Here is a 17,758-nt window from a genome sequence, read left to right as displayed (position 1 = left end):
AAAAGTTTGTCCTTGTCCATGAAATGATGAATTCTCAATCTTAGCTTTCAACTTTCTATTTTATTCCTACTTCCATTCTATCTTCCTGCTTTATCAAGGTATGAGTGTGTGAATAAAGAAATACAGAACATTAAAAGTATACACGACATCCTGAAATACTAGTGAGTCCATTTATTTCCCACTTAGACATGCATTATCCTCTAAAGGAGCTCTATAAGCATTGGTATATATCAATACTACAGAAACTTGGTATTATTCAAGCCTCAATAAAGACATATCTTCTCCATTGTATACGATCAAAGGTCTCTTGCAATCTTTTTCTTTTTTAAATTATTTTCTTAAAATCTTAATTTATTCTAGAAACAATCTTTATAGCCAACTGTTCAAGATCATTAGAGGAAAACTTCATTACTCTCCCCAGGGAGAGGAACAGATGGTATAATTATAATTTATAAGGCTCCTTTAAAGATCGCAAAACAAAGTATTACTTGAATCACACAACTCTTTGAATGAAGTAACCCTTCACCTTCAGATATTCCTTCCAGATTATCACTGCAGAGGGAAAAGCGCAAGGTTTTATCAGGTTTACCGTGGAGTTTGTTTTCATCGACAGGGACATCTCCTTGTCCTCCATCCGAAAGTTGCATGTTTAGGACCTGAAAAATAAAATGCCTTTGGTTTATCACAACTGAAAGACAGATTACTGATATGAAAACAGACTGCAACAAATGCATATTACGAGATTCTGATCAAGCTTTTAAGTACCCCTAGAATAAAAGTGTATCAGTTAAAAAAAACCTGAACCTATGCCTTTCCATCACCCAGTGTCAGAGATTGAACAATCAGGTATCAGTGACTGGTGGGTAGCATCATAAAAATCAAAAGGCTTCGGAATCAGCAGTGGGGTCTGTCTGGTTCTGCCATATACCAACTATGTAATCTTGGGTAAATTTATTTACCCTAAACCTCAGTTTCTTGATTTCTAAAACAGCAATAGTAACTGTATGCATGCCATGGAGTTGTTGAGGGTTAAATAAAAAAATGCACAGAAATCATTTTGCACGGTAAAATGACATTAAATTTGCAGTACATTTTTTCAAAAGTTAATAAACTAATTCAACAGAAAGAAAACATAGGAACAGACTATCCTGTAGGCATCAGAATTCAATCAGTCTAGTTTGAACCTTGCCTTGATCACCATATACACAGCCACAAAAGTCCATACCAGAAGCTACAGTGTTTTCAGAGCCATCTCTAGCTTAGAGCTGATGGCCTTTTAAAAATGTTTTCTATTTGTTAGATGACTCCCAAATAACATAATTACTTTTCAATCCCCACAAGCCTCATAACTCAGCTTTATATGTGTATCTTCAACTGAATGAAGAATTGAGGGCTTTGCTGGAAGTCAGCATGTTTTAAGCACACCCGGAACTCAAAATCACAGCCACCGTGCTCCTAGGCTACTGGTAAAACATGAAGGAAGAATAGTATCCTCCCTTGAAAAGGAAAAACAAACAACCGCTCTAGATGCTTTTGGCCCTGCATTTAAATGAGTAAATTAAAGGGTTTTTAACGACTCTATACATTTACTCAGGTGATGCTTTTAAAGTCATTTAAAAATGGAATTTTTTTCCTACTTGCTGGAAATTAAACGTGGACATAAAACTTTTACATTTTGTATTTTTAAGATAACTTGGATCTTTAAACTCCTAGTGAGCAATGTGTAAAGAATCTTCAGGAAAAATCTATCCAAAGGTCTAGAGAGCGATTTGATTAACGGCAAACAAAAGGCTCCTCCTACCACAGTGCAGAGACTGCCCTGCAAGGGGATACAGGCTGCTGTCCGCGAGGCTGCCAGAACTGTGAGCTGGGGGAAGGCTAACGGGGAGGCAGAGTGCCACAGAGTTCCCTGGCTGAAATTCAGTGGTTGTTTTTCCTCATTCAGCATTCCCCTGGTTCTGGTAAGGCTTTTATTACATTCTGGAGTTCCTAAAAAGTTGATTCTGACAGTTTTTGCCAGCTCATTTGTGTATTTGTGTGTGTGTGTGTGGACAGAGTTCTGGAGTTTGACAATTCTTTCGTATGGGTCATGCCACAGTTCCAAACACCGCCTTACCAACCACCATCGTCACTTCATCAACCACTATAACTGGTCCCTTTGTCCCAGGCCAGGAATTTTTCTTGACTAATAAGCAGTCACTGTTGAATATAAAATGATGCTTCTTTTATATTTCTTCTTTCCTTTTGCCTCTGTCCCAAGCTCTTCTGTTTACAAATATCTTAAAAGTGATGCCCACACCCCAACTCCATTTCTTCAAAATATTTTACTTTCTTAGTTTTCGGTTATCTCTTCCATTTCTTCCTAACCAACCAAAGAACAGAAAATATTTCTAAAGAATGTCCGGCTCTTTAAAGCAGCAATACCACTAGTTTATCATTAAAAAGAAAAGAAAAAAAATTTCCTACAGGTCAATGTCCATACCACAATTTCCCAGCTTCCTATCTCTTCTATACTATTAGGAAAATTCCTCCTGGTGTGGACCTAATCACCAATGACAGTGCTATTGATATGTTAATGTGAAAGGCCCCTGAAACGTTCATAGGGAATTTGGCATTTAATGCATTCATTAAACACATACTGACTTATACAAGAGACCATTAATTAGAAAAAAGAAGTAAGTTTCTCAACACTGATGGCTATAAGTTAAATGTAACAATACGTTCATACCTCATTTTCCGACATCATCCCTGGAGTGAGCTGGGGACCTGTCCCTAAGGAAATGACCAACACCTCTTCAGGCTGCACTTCCTGGATGGTTTCTTGAGATGACCCTTCATGGTCCATATGTAAGTCCATTAGCACATTGGTGCGGCTTCTACTCCGAGTTGCTAATAAAAAGATTTTCAAATACAATAATTTAGAGAACAAGACAAAACAAAGAAAATGGTATGCTAAACACAAAAATATATTTTCTATTAATGTAGGACATTTGCATATGCACAAAAAAAGGGCGGTGAGAATATGAATTAAAACAAAACCCTCCACCTTCCCAGTTCTCTGCTGATAACTAACACAGATCCTCCTTCAAAACTGATAGAAACAGGGGCGCCTGGGTGGCTCAGTCGGTTAAGTGTCCGACTTCAGCTCAGGTCATGATCTCACCGTCTGTGAGTTCGAGCCCCACGTCAGGCTCTGTGCTGACAGTTCAGAGCCTGGAGCCTGCTTTGGATTCTGTGTCTCCCTCTCTCTCTGACCCTCCCCTGTTCATGCTCTGTCTCTCTCTGTCTCAAAAAATAAATAAACGTTAAAAAAAAATTAAAAAAAAAAAATTTAGTTTTTTAATTTTTTTTTTCAACGTTTATTTATTTTTGGGACAGAGAGAGACAGAGCATGAACGGGGGAGGGGCAGAGAGAGAGGGAGACACAGAATCGGAAACAGGCTCCAGGCTCTGAGCCATCAGCCCAGAGCCTGACACGGGGCTCAAACTCACGGACTGCGAGATCGTGACCTGGCTGAAGTCGGACGCTTACCCGACTGCGCCACCCAGGTGCCCCTAAAAAAAAAAGATTTAAAACAAAACTGACAGAAACATTGATCTGTGTGCACCTGCCAGGAAGTGACACACAGATGAGCGCAACAGCAAACACATCTCTTAACTGAAGACTCGGGGTGACAAAAAAAGCATTACCTTATTTCTTATCAGTGTACCTTCAACTCTTTCTCCTGGAAAATGACTGAACTGCCACAGGTCTCCCATACTAATAACTGAACTTACAATCATTTGAAAATTTCATATAGAGGGGCGCCTGAGTGGCTCAGTCGGTTAAGCGTCTGACTCCGGCTCAGGTCATGATCTCATGGTTCGTGAGTTCTAGGCCCACACTGGGCTCTATGCTGACAGCTGGGAGCCTGGAGCCTGGTTCAGATTCTGTGTGTGTGTCTCTCTCTCTGCCCCTCCCCCGTGCTCACTCTCACTCTCGCTCTCTCTCGCTCTCTCAAAACTGAATAAACATCAAAAAGAAAATTTCATATAGAAATCTGCTAGCCATATAACGTATACTAATTAGACAATCGTTGACAAAATCAGAATCAGTTTTTGAAAACACATTGATTTTCCTGAAAAGTATTAACTTCTTTTCAAAGATGCAGAAAAAAAGATTTCCCTATGTTTGAATAGAAGTTTCTCCTCTGCTTTATGGAAACATTCTAAATTAGTAAAAAATCCAATTATTTTGGGATTTTTCTTCCTCCTACCTATAAGTACACAAGTAATACTTTTTTCTAAAATAATCTGTCAGGGCGCCTGGGTGGCTGAGTTGTTTGGGCATCTGACTCGTTTTTGGCTCAGGTGATGATGTCTCGGGTTCGTGGGTTCAAGCCGTAGGTAGGGTTCTGCACTGGCAGAGCAGAGCCTGCTTGGGATTCTCTGTCTGTCTGTCTGTCTCTCTCTCTCTCTCTCTGCCCCTCCTCTGCTTGCACACACTCTCTCTCTCTCTCTCAAAATAAATAAACTTAAAAAAAAAAATACAACAAATAATCCACCCCACACATCTTACAATAACTTTTAGACACCGAAAGACTTAGTTTGACAATTTCTCTACAAGTTTAAGTCTCCTATGATAAATTCAATTTTCTTTCAGAGGGCAATAAAATTTGGTACTAGAATACTAAACAGAAATTCTATTTCAGTGCAAAATAATCAAAAGTACAGACATAAAGCAAAAATGCTCTGTAGCAACAAGTCTTTCAACCTCACTTTGAATGAAAGTTGACCTACTTGAAGACAGAATTATAAAGAATCCTCTCTACACAATGCTGTAGATGTGTTCATTCATCACTCTTACTTTCAAAATTCAGAGCACACATCAGTTTCCCAAAGTGTAACCCAGGTTCACTCCCACCTTTATTTGCTGACCCTCACTCACTGTTTTCTAACGGACTGTGAAATTAAATTCAACTTCATGAACAACTTATGAATCTTAAGCAACAAACTTTATAATTTATAAAAATGCAAGTAATAAAAATCCATATAGCAATTTACATAAAGCAAAAGCAACATGCACACAGAGCACAGTTTCATAAACTATTTCTTAAATGAAAGTTATATAAGAAGAGGAAGAACAGCCTATTACACACAAAATGGGGTTACTAGAGTAATATGAGCAGTTAGATTAGTGGCTGAGGAATCCCAGACAGTGATGGCTGCTAACTGTTGTCCTGGGTTGCAAAAGCATTAAACAGAAAGAAAATCAACCCTCTGAATAATGGGCACATTTTTTAAAAATATGAAATAAATTCAGTGACCAGGTCATACGACTATACAAAGTATATGGGGCAAACATCTGAATATTTACTTTCCGTTATACCCATATTTAATGACACTTCTAGATGACAAGAAATGAAAGAACTCAGGAGTGAACAATGGAGGAAAAAAATCTCTGATTTACCAAAAATCATTCATTTCTTGTTTAAAAAGTGCAAATAGGCTATATTAAAAATCCCCAAGTGTCAAAAAAAAAAAAAATCACCCAGTGTCAAAATTCATCTTTTTTCTATTTTTAATTCTGAAAACTGACATTTCAGGATGACGAAAGCCAAAGACTTGAAGAATATGATATCATATTCTTGTTGATATTATTCTATTAAATGTAAGATGGATTAATTTTAAGAAACTGACAATTCTTGGGGCGCCTGGGTGGCTCAGTCGGTTAAGTGTCCAACTTCAGCTCAGGTAGTGATCACAGTTCATGAGTTCAAGTCCCACACTGAGCTCTGTGCTGACAGCTCAGAGCCTGGGGCCTGCCTCAGATTCTGTGTCTCCCTCTCTCTGCCCCTACCCTGCTTGCAATCTGTCTCTCTCTCTCAAAAATAAACATTTAAAAAAATTAAAAAGAAATCAACAGTTCGTAACAAATCAGCTCATGGAAGTTTAAAAATGAAATCCCATTCTGTAAAATGTGTAAAATAAAGTACCTATTCATGTTCACTAACTTGCTGAGCTCCTCCTCATTTTCATTAAAAAAATGGCACTAAAATACTGCTCTCTTGGCCTAAACACTCTTTCCCTCCCTGTCTTGGCTATTTTGTCTCACTCCCATTCAACCTTCAAGAGAAAGTATTAGCTTCACCTGTTCTAGCATCATCTCCTGACATTATCACCACTTGGACAACATGGGTGCCCCATAAACCTCCATGCATGCTTATCTCCATCAGACACTTAGCATAATGAAGGGAAATGGTCTCCTCTTATTCTCCCCAACAGACTATCAGCAACTAGAGAGTAGCAGCCTATCCTAATGCTCTCTGCATTCCCAGTGTCCAACACAGTGCCCCCACCCCTACCCTGCAGGATAGTGATTATACCTACTCTTTTTGTGGGGACTTTTTGCATGATTAAATGAAACTACATCTATAAAGTGCTCATCCAGAGTCTGGTACATGGTAATGCTGAATCAATTTGTGTGAGTGTGTGTACAGATAGATAATAGAAGTTTACTAGGTGAATAGAACTTAATTAAACCCAATTGTTTTAAATAAGCTTGACTAAATAAAAAGAAACTTTATTTTATAAAATAAAGGTATCTTAGCTCACTTGATAAAACATTATTAACAATATTGGGGGGGTGGGCGCCTGGGTGGCTCAGTTGGTTAAACGTCCGACTTCAGCTCAGGTCATGATCTCGCAGTCTGTGAGTTCGAGCCCCGCATTGGGCTCTGTGCTGACAGCTCAGAGCCTGGAGCCTATTTCGGATTCTGTGTCTCCCTCTCTCTCTGACCCTCCCCCGTTCATGCTCTCTCTCTGTCTCAAAAATAAATAAATGTTAAAAAAAAAAAAAAACCCAAAAAAAACAATATTGGGGAAATAGTAACTGTGTATTTCCCACTTTACTGACAGAAACTACTAAGTTATTATTTTATTATTTAGAACTTTGAACAAAGGACAGGGCTACATAATCCAAATACTGACTACTTATAACAAATGGCACACCCAGATTCCCAAGAAAAGTTACTAAAATATAATCAAAGTATACTGTTGGTGGCATGATCTCAATTAATTATGAAAAGTAGGTCTAGATAAAGCTAGAACTTACTCATAAACCATAACTAATTGGTGCAATTTTTAAAAATTGCATTAGTATCAGTAAACATAAAGAGAAAGGCTTTCCCAAATTATTCAAAACCATATTGCAAAACACTGAACAGAAACAAAAGCCAAAAAAAAAAAAAACATATATATATATATATATATATATATATATATATATATATATATATACACACACACTAAATTTAAGGAGAGCCTGAATATGAGAAATTCTCTTTACCTATAGGCAATCGATTCTTCTTATTTGCTGGAGTGGTTGCTGGAGACAGCTGAGGAGTATTATAGGGAGTCATTTCTAAACTGCTACTTTTTCCTGGCTTTGCCTGGGGCAGGTTTGCCAATAAATTGTCAAGAGCCATCCTATCTTCTCTTAGTTGATCTCCAGACATTACACTCTTCATAAAATTCACCTGGCAAAAGTAAAAGGACATTAGCTAGTGAGATCAATTTTTCAAATACAATATATATTTCTCACACAATGTACTCATTTATGACTCTGCCCATGCTTAGATAAATGACTTTTGAGAAAATCCTATTAAAGAATAAAGCCATTACCAGAGTAATAAGCTGACTGTAGGTTATATAAACCACAGTTCTGCTCAATCCTTCCAGAAGATTAACGGAGGACATTGGAGGGGTCTCCACTGCGCGGCCCCCAATCACAACATCAAGGAAAGCAGCAACACAGCTCTGTTAAACAGGGAAAAATCAAAGTGAAATATTTCCCCTTTAAAATAAGGGAACAGAATGTCTAATCAAGGGGGACAAGCATGCAAAAAGTTATTCTTGAAAATTATATTAAACCCAACATTGAAACAAATTAAACTCTTCATGAATTAATACAGAATTGTCTACACAAAATTCTGGTAAGTGAAACAAACATGACACAGAACAGTGCACACTACACCACTTGTGAAAAGGGAGGGATGGGGTGACTAGGAAAATGTATGTAAGAGTTTGCTTGTTTACATATAGACCTCTTGAAGAAAACATAAAAAACTGAGAACATCAAGAACCTTTTGGGGAGGAAGGGTGCCTGGGTGGCTCGGCTCAGTTGGTTAGGCATCCGAGTCTTGATTCTGGCTCAGGTCATGATCTCACAAGTTCATGAGACTGAGCCCCGCATCCAGCTCTGCACTGGCGGCATGGAGCCTGCTTGGGATCCTCTCTCTCCTCTCCCTCTGCCCCTACTGCACACATGCACGTGCTTTCTCCTTCTCTCTCAAAATAAATAAATAACCATTAAAAAATAAAAAAAGAAGAATCTTTTGGGGAGGAAATAAAGGCTAGAAATCAGAGGTGGAAGGAGAATTTGACTATATAACCTCTGAATTTTAAACAAAGTAGAATGTATAGCCTACTTGACTATGATTAATTAAAATCTAATTTAATTAAAGTGAACAATGCCATAAAACATACTTATGAAATACACTTAAAACTATACAATTATCTCTTGTTTGCTTTAGTAACTTATTAAAAAAATGTTTTAGTTTTTATTTTTGAGAGAGAACGTGAGCAGAGGAAGGGCAGAGAGAGAAAGGGACAGAGGATCCAAAGTGGGCCCTCCACTGATAGCAGAGAATCCAACATGGGGCTCTAACTCATGAACTGTGAGATTATGACCTGAGTCAAAGTCAGATGCTTAACCAATTGAGCCACCCAGGCACCCAACTTTAGTGACTTTTTAAAAAATTAAACTATTTATTTACTTAAACATTTTCAATTTTTTTAAAGTAATCTCTACACCCAACATGGGGCTTGAACTCACAACCCTGAGATTGAGTTACATGCTCTACCCACTAAGCCAGCCAGATGCCTTAAATTAAACTTTTTAAAATAATAGCTCTTTGGCTCTCTTATGGCATCTCCTCAACACTTCATTAATTGAGAATAAATAATCCCTAGTGACATCATCATTTTTAAACTTTTTGTATTTTAGAGAGAGAAAGAGAGTGTGTGTGTGCACATACACAAGAGCAGGAGAGAGGGGCAGAGGGAGAGAAGGAGAGAATCTCAAGCAGGCTCCACGCTCAGCGTGAGCTACCCAGGTGCCCTGTGACATCTTCCTTTAAATATTGCTCATCCAGGGTGCCTGGGTGGCTCAGTCAGTCGAGTGTCCAACTCTTGATTTCAGCTCAGGTCATGATCCCAGGGTCATGGAATTGAGCCCTGCATCAGGCTCCTCCCTGAGCGTGGAGCCTGCTTGAGATTGCATTCCCTCCCTTCCCCACCCTCCTTCCCACCTCTCTCTCCCACTCATACGTGCGCATGCTCTCTCTTTCTAAAATGAAAAAAATGAATGCTGCCGATCCAATATTGTATCCTTCTATGGCTATACCAAGGGTAACTGAAATGAATATTTAATTTATACACCACCGAAAGACAATAAAGACAGTAGTTAAGTTCACTAATACTCTGGCAAAATTGTCTATAAATAGTATTTCACACGAGACAGTATTCATTCTTACTTTGTCAAATTTTCCAAGGCTGCTCTTTGTCCGGGGGTCTCCCTCTTCAGAGCCAGTCATTGCCAATTGCTGCAAAAGGCGGCCAACCTGCAACCCAAAGCAGTGGCAGGGAGACACAGGCTATAGATACTTACAGATTCTTCTCTATGAAAGCACTTCCATTCTAGTCTAAACATCTGTTTCATAGTAATATTCACACAATCTGACCAAGCATGCAAAAGAGGGTCCCAAATAAAACCTGTATCTTCTCTACATCAGCTTTTACTATATTTAGATTAAGAGTTATGGACAATAAACAGAAAATTTTGCTTTATACATTATACTGACAATATGAAATAAAAATGCAACACCTTTGTTTCTGATATTATACTTTTCATACATTTAGAAATCTTAAAATTCATTTGCAAAAATTCAAACTACTTCAAGTTAATATGAAGTACTTTTCCCTTATATAGTTCATAAAATACTCAAGGTAGAATTTTTTTTTCTAGATTTAAAAATCCTACAGAACATAGCTGCTTGGAAGGTAAATATTAATTCACAGAGCAAGTTTCTTACTGGTAAGAGAGAACTGTTAATCTACTCTCTTTAAAGACACTTTGGAGAAAACTAATATCATATAGCATTATCTTAATATCTGGGACAATTCCCCTTTTTGCTCATTTTGAAAATAAGTGACTCAATCTTTATTGGAACGACAAAAATAAAAACTACAACTACACTATCTTAGAATAAATTTAGTGTTTCAGAGATAATAAAAATTTTTTAATTTTATTTTGGGGATTCTTTATAGTTAATTGCTAAACATACCAATATAATAGAACTAACCATGAAAAAAAAGCTTATCGTTTAAAAATAAAATCATCCAAAGATATAATCTATTCCAAATAAACTCAGTCTCTTCTTCACAGTATTTCTGTGGGATAGGATATGATTAAAAGATTCTCTTAAGAAATAACATGATTTCAGGGGCGCCTGGGTGGCTCAGTCGGTTAAGCGTCTGACTTCAGCTCAGGTCACGATCTCGCGGTCTGTGAGTTCGAGCCCCGCGTCGGGCTCTGGGCTGATGGCTCAGAGCCTGGAGCCTGTTTCCGATTCTGTGTCTCCCTCTCTCTCTGCCCCTGCCCCGTTCATGCTCTGTCTCTCTCTGTCTCAAAAATAAACGTTAAAAAAAAATTTTTTTTTAAAAAAGAAGTAACATGATTTCAGTAGTTCAGATGATTGGTCGGGGGGGGGGGTAAGGAACACTAATACACACACAGAACTCCTCTTTCTAAAACTCTTAGGTCCTGAAGAGTTTCAGATTTCAAAATTTGTAATTTTTGAAAGGCTGATCAGTGCATAGATGTAACACAGCCAGTATTAAGGGTGGCATTCTGTAATCAAATGTATTAATATTTCTGCAGCAAAACAGGAATATTCATTAGCAGCAAATGGAATAACGATGATAAACAGCCTCATGTGAGTTCAAGTTAAGTTTTGCTACTAAACAATGTTAGAAAATGATGTATAGGGGCGCCTGGGGGGTTCAGTCGGTTAAGCGTCCGACTTCGGCTCAGGTCACGATCTCGCGGTCTGTGAGTTCAAGCCCCACGTCGGGCTCTGACTGCTCAGAGCCTGGAGCCTGTTTCAGATTCTGTCTCCCTCTCTCTCTGACCCTCCCCCGTTCATGCTCTGTCTCTCTCTGTCTCAAAAATAAATAAACATTAAAAAAAAAAAAAAAGAAAATGATGTATAAAGATTTTCAATCATGCTAGGTTTTGAAATCATGGGAAAGGGACGGTGGCCCTGTTCTAGACAATCTAACCAACTATACATTCAAATCTGAGGACTCTATTTAAAAACTAACACAAAATATTTTATGACTAAAATATTTGACAATATTTTTAAATCCCAATATAATAACTGCTTCCATTTCTTAAGAAGAAAACATTTAAGGCAGTTTGAGGCAAAGGAATGGTAAAAATATATAAATATTATCATCGTATTTTCTATTCCCATCTACCTAATGAAATGATTTTCAACTGAATGCCACACTAATAATAATAGCAAAAGCATACCTGCATCAGATTAAATCTTGCCACCTCATTAATAGGAGCATCAGAAATTATTCCATACTGTTCTGGATTGACAACTGCAGGACAGATGAAGCAGGCCAAAAGGAGATCAGTACACATTGCCCTGACTTCCCCGACTTCCAGTCTATCTACACAGGAGAGGGTTTTGTACATCTGTGACACAATCCACCTCAAACTATGTGGAAAGCAGTATGTGTTCTGTTTGAGATAACCAATGAATTTGTTCACCAAAGCCACCAGTTTGGCTTCATTGGAATCCACCATCTCTTGAACCTTTTGCCTGAATCTATCTGAGCCTTTCTCTCCAAAGAGTTTTTCCTGTTGAGATGGGGAGAACCTCTCGATTAGCTTGTTTGGATCTGTTTCCAGGTGATCTTCATCTTCAACAAGTAGTTGCATGATTGGCTCATGTAAAGTAGCTGTGAGAAAAAGTTTGGCAGAAAACAGTCCTTCAGAAAAAAGTTTAAATAAGATGCTGAAGGCACAAGTTCCTCTCCTCAAAAGTCGCCTGGGGTTGTCACTTTCTTTAAGTTCAAATTCAATCAAGTATCTCAAAACCTGAAGGAGGTAGCTTTCATCTTCTTGCATAATGCAGTTGCCATAGAGGGAGGTAAAAACTGTGTAAATAACACTTTGTGTGTTCTCCTGATTAAGTTTCTCCCCAGCAACCAAAGAGGAGGCAATAAGACGAGGATTTTCCCTTAACCGACTCAAGAATTCTCCATAAGCAGTCTCCTGAAATCCTAATTGCTTATATCCATCAACAAACTGTGTATCTTCCAAAATCTTGGCATGCTGGCAACATTCAGCAGGGGAAGCTTCAGCACTAAAAAATGAGCAGACAAGCAAAACAACAAAATCAACAACAATAATATAACACATATACTCCATTGAAACTCCACTACAACTCCACTGAAACGTAGACTGATTATAGTCCCAGCAATGAGATCACTCCAAAGTGCTCAAATCTTTCAGCCCACCAGCATCTCAATGTGTAAAGAAAGGCAAAACCAAAAGTACAAAGGAAGACAAATTCCTCATATTAAATCAGGTCCAATGAAAAGTATCAAAAAAATAACCATTATTCTGATTTCTTTTTTTAATTATATTTCTATTTTTTACATTTATTTATTTTTGAGAGACAGAGTGAAACAGTGCAAGCAGGGGAGGGGCAGAGAGAGAAGGAGACACAGAATCCGAAGTAGGCTGCAGGCTCTGAGCTGTCAGCACAGAGCCCAACGCGGGGCTCGAACCCACAAACCGTGAGATCAACACGTGAGCCGAAGTCGGATGCTCAAACAACTGAGCCACCCAGGCGCCCCACCATTATTCTGATTTCTACCATCAAAGATTGGTCCTATTTTTTTTCAATGTCACATAAATGGAATCATACAGTATGTACTTTTCTGTGTCTCACTTTTCTCAACGTTATACCTCAGCACCACTCTTCTTACAGTTAAAAACTGCTTCTTAGAACAATAGAACAATAAGGTATTAACACAGTGAAAAACATTTCTAAACGAAGAAGTAGACAAATAGTATCAAAACATGGAAATGTATACAGTTGGCCCTTGAACAATGCAGGCATCAGGGGCACTGACCCCGGGTGCAATGGAAAATCCACATAAAACTTCTGACTCCTCAAACACTTAACTACTAATAGCCTACTGTTGACCAGAAGAAAGCCTTACAGATAACATAAAGTCGATTAACACATATTTTGTATGTTATATGTATTATATACTGTATTCTTACAATAAAGTAAGCTAGAGAAAAGAAAATGTCATAAGAAAATCATAAGGAAGAGAAAAATACATTTATAGTACTTTACTCTAAAAAATCCACATATAAGTGGACCCGCCCAGGTCAAACCTATTTGTTGTTCAAGAGCCAACTATATGTTAAATAATATTAGGAAAAAAGGGCGTGTCTGGCTAGCTCAGTCAGTGGAACACGCAACTCTTCATCTCAGGGTTATGAGTTCAAGCCCCACGTCGGGTGTAGAGATTACTTAAAAACTGGGTCACTCGCCTGGATGGCTCAGTCGGTTAAGTGTCCCTTGATTTCAGCTCAGGTCATAATTTCACAGGTTCTGGAGATCAAGCCCCTTGGGCTCTGAGCTCCTTGGGATTCTCTCTCTCTCCCTCTTTGCCTCTCCCCTGCCTGCATGCACAAGCACGCACGCACTCTCTCTCTCTCTCTCTCTCAAAATAAATAAATTTACAAAAAAATTTTTTTCATCTCTAAAATAACAACAGTAATATTAGGAAAGCAGAGAGGTGCCTAGCTTCCTCACTTGGTAGAGCATGAAACTCTTGATCTCAGGTCATGAGTTCAAGCCCCATGATGGGTATGGAGCCTACTTAAAAAAATGAAAAAAAGTAGAACACAAGATAATTTACTCTCAGCAACAATAAAATGTTACATATATAAAGAGACAAAATTAATTGATGTGGTATAAAATATTAACACTAAAGGTGTAATTCTCTGTAACAGTGCTTAATTAATAGACAAAAACTCACCTTAATGTTGATTCAAACTGTCTGAAACCATGCACTTTGTAGGAGATAGATTATTTACAGTTACCAGTGAGCACAGAACTACAGTGGTTCATAAAACTTTTTCTTTACCTGGTTATGATAAGCCGGTCCAAATTAATTCTCTGTTGCTTAGCAATCCATGCTGTCCGATACAACTTTTCAGCCGTCTTAAGTACATCTGCATTTAGCCTCTGAATGAGCTGTTTCTCAGAGTTTACATATAAGCGTTCCTGCTTGAGGTGATGGGCCAGAGTATGAATATCCAGCTTCACCATCTTCAAATGCAGGGCAGGTACAAAGGCTAATCACTAAGAGGAAAAAGACAAATTTAAAAATTTGATGTCACTTACATTGTTTTCCAAAATCAAAAGGGGTAGGAGAATACATTAAGAATTAGGCTACATTTAGGGGTGCCTGGATGGCTCAGTCAGTTAAGTGTCTGACTTCGGCTCAGGTCATGACCTCACAATTTATGAGTTCAAGCCCCGCATCAGGCTCTCTGCTGTCAGCACGGAGCCTGCCTTAGATCCTCTGTCTCCCTCTCTGTCTGCCCCCTCCTCCACTTGCACTCTCTCTCTCACACACTCAAAAATAAAATTAACAAAAAACAAAAGAACGAGGCTACATTTAGTACTATGATTAACTCTGATTTTAAAATAATCTATATATTTATTGCAGAAGCATTACAGGTTCAGTATAGAAACACTGATGGGGCGCCTGGGTGGCTCGGTCGGTCAAGCATCCGACTTCAGCTCAGGTCATGATCTCACGGTCTGTGAGTTCGAGCCTCACGTCGGGCTCTGTGCTGACAGCTCAGAGCCTGGAACCTGTTTCAGATTCTGTGTCTCCCTCTCTTTCTGCCCCTCCCCTGTTCATGCTCTGTCTCTCTCTGTCTCAAAAATAAATAAACGTTAAAAAAAAATTAAAAAAAAAAAAAAAGAAACACTGGTAAATACAGATAAGCAAAAAGGAAAGTTCCTAATAAGGCCACTGCTCAGAGACATCCTCAGTAAAAACCTTGTGTATTTCCTTCAAATCTAGTGTCTATTTATTAGCACTAGAATTTCCTTGACTGCTCCTTTTTACATTGCAATCAACCTAACCTGTTGACTTTTTTTTATTATTATTTTTTGACTCTATCTTTAAAATACATCTCCAATCTGACTACTTCTCACCACCTCCTCCACCATCATCTCTCACCCAAAGGTCTATAACCACCACTTCCTGATTTCCCTGCTTCCTTTCTTGTACTAGAGTCCATTCTCTACCCAGCACAGAGCATCCTTTAAAAGTCAGTCACATCACCTTATTCCCTTACTAGAAACCATCCAAAGCCTTATTTTACATTTAGAATGAAATCTGAAGGTCTACCCCCTGGCTACTTCTCCAACCTCATCTCCTACCATTCTACCCTTGCTCACACAGCTCCAGACACACTGGCTTCCTTGCTTGAACAGGCCAAGCATGCCCCTTCTTCAAAGCCCCTGCATTTGATGATCCCTCTGTCTGGAACGCTATTCCTTTAGGTATCTTTGCAAGGCTAGTACTTTCATTTAGGTCTCTCTGCTCAAATTTCTATTTAGAAAGGCCTTCTCAGATAACTCCTAAAATAGAAACCATCCCTTCCTATTCCCTTTTCCAGTCTTTTTAAAAAGTACTTGCCTCTGTCTAGCATTAAATTACAGACAGCTACTAGCATGTTCATTATGCTTAGAGTATGTATGGTTCCCCACTTAAAGGTAAGAGCCACCAGGGCCAAGGCTTGTCTGTTTTATTCACTCACAGCTGTAACTTCAGGGCTGAGGAGAGGGCCTGGTTCATAGCAAGGATTGAACAAATATTTGGAGCACCTGGATGGCTCATTCGGTTGAGCGTCCAACTCCTTTTTTTTTTTTTTTTTTTTAGCATCCAACTCTTTATTTTGGCTCAGATCATTATTCCAGGGTCCTGGGATCAAGCACCGCATCAGGCTCAGCACTGAGCACAGAGCCTGCTTGAGATTCTCTCTCTCTCCGTCTCCCTTCTCCCTACTCCCACTCTCACTCTAGAATTAAAAAAAAAAATTTTAAAGAATTGAACAAATATTTGCCAAAGGAATAAACTCACACAATTCTTGTTTATCTAGTAGCTAAACAAATAGAAATAGCACACATATTTTAAAGCATTATTATTTAAGTTATGCATGCCCTTGAACCTAGGCCTGCCAGACCACATCTTTTTTTTAAACAGGGGAGAGTAGTGTGAATTGGGTTATGAGGTCCCTGGACAGGGTACCTCAGCTCAGCCACTAAACTCACTCGCTGGCCGCAAATCTGTTCCAACCTCCAGCTAAGGAGGCATCTGCCTCCTCCCCAAGGGTGGGGTCCAGAGCATCTCCTGCCCAGTCTGACCTCAAGCAAAGACCCAATCTCTGGGAACTCACCTCCCTGAAACTCAGGGAGGACCCTGTTGGGAACACTTTTGGCCCTAGTCTCAGACCTTCCCAGGGGACACGGGGTAGAGTGACACAAAGCACTCAGCTCATAGCCCCTCTGTGATGATGTTTTATATCAACAACAGTAATCAGTGTAGCCCCAAACCACAAATGATTTATATCAACGACACAAGTGCCTGTGGCCCATATAACACAATACAACATCGTATGTCCAGGTAGCACACTGTCAGTAAGTCAGAAAAATAATTCTATTAAGAACTAGCATTATGGGGGCACCTGGGTGGCTCAGTCAGTTGAGTGTCCGACTCTTGATTCCAGCTCCGGTCATGATCTCACAGTTCATGAGACTGAGGCCCAAGTAGGGCTCAGCACTGACAGCACAGAGCCTGCTTGGGGCTCGCTCTCCCTCCCTCTCTCTCTGCCCTCCCCCTGCTCATGCTCTCTCTCACTCTCTCTCTCGAATAATAAGTAAACTTAAAAAAAAAAAGAATTAACATTATGATTGTACACTTGAAAATTACTATGACAGTATAGCTTCAATGTCCTTACCATAACTACAACAACAAAACGGTAATTATATGAGGTAAAGGAGGTGTTAATTAACCTTATTAACCTTTGCAATACGTTTGTGTATCAAATCATCACATTATGTACTTTAAACTTACACAATGTTATATGTCAATTATATCTCAATAAAGCTAGGAAAAAAATGTCCCAGCCAATCAGATTCATGAGTGACCTTAACGGATTTGGAATTGATAAAACAATACATTTGTAGTGAATTCACATTTTAACGGAGATGACAACCCAGACCTCAAAGCTCTCAATATGTTTACAGATCCAATAAAAACTGTTCACATATGGGGCGCCCAGGTGGCTCAGTCGGTTGAGCAACTGACTTCGGCTCATGTCATGATCTCGCAGTCTGGGAGTTCAGGCCCTGCATCAGGCTCTGTGCTGACAGCTCAGGGCCTGGAGCCTGCTTCGGATTCTGTGTCTCCCTCTCTCTCTGCCCCTCCCCCGCTCATGCTTGCTCGCTCGCTCGCTCTCTCTCTCTCTCTCTCTCTGTGTCAAAAATAAACAAACATTAAAAAAATTAAAAAAAAACTGTTCATATATTGAAATTTTTTT

General features: G+C 39.0%; 1 protein-coding gene across 6 annotated transcripts in view; it reads right to left on the bottom strand.

Moving 5' to 3' along the window:
- GAPVD1 (GTPase activating protein and VPS9 domains 1) overlaps window positions 1-17,758 on the bottom strand; it is a 75,666-nt gene that overhangs the window by 32,410 nt on the left and 25,498 nt on the right. For 4 of the 6 annotated variants that reach the window (XM_030294452.2, XM_030294450.2, XM_030294455.1 and 1 more), the window contains exons 2-8: window positions 14,284-14,501; window positions 11,636-12,479; window positions 9,576-9,662; window positions 7,663-7,797; window positions 7,328-7,517; window positions 2,729-2,889; window positions 527-656 (exon numbers count right to left, since the gene is read on the bottom strand). In XM_030294452.2, the coding sequence (XP_030150312.1) occupies window positions 527-656; window positions 2,729-2,889; window positions 7,328-7,517; window positions 7,663-7,797; window positions 9,576-9,662; window positions 11,636-12,479; window positions 14,284-14,468 (1,732 nt within the window). In that variant the 5' untranslated portion in view covers window positions 14,469-14,501. The remainder of the gene's footprint in view (window positions 1-526; window positions 657-2,728; window positions 2,890-7,327; window positions 7,518-7,662; window positions 7,798-9,575; window positions 9,663-11,635; window positions 12,480-14,283; window positions 14,502-17,758) is intronic. The other 2 variants (XM_030294451.2, XM_030294453.2) reach the window with 1 other exon arrangement.

This window comes from Lynx canadensis, chromosome D4 (assembly GCF_007474595.2).
Source record: "Lynx canadensis isolate LIC74 chromosome D4, mLynCan4.pri.v2, whole genome shotgun sequence".
NCBI classification, from domain to species: domain Eukaryota; kingdom Metazoa; phylum Chordata; class Mammalia; order Carnivora; family Felidae; genus Lynx; species Lynx canadensis.
Note: the sequence above shows the minus strand (reverse complement) of the source record. Positions and strands in the feature narration are given on the sequence as shown.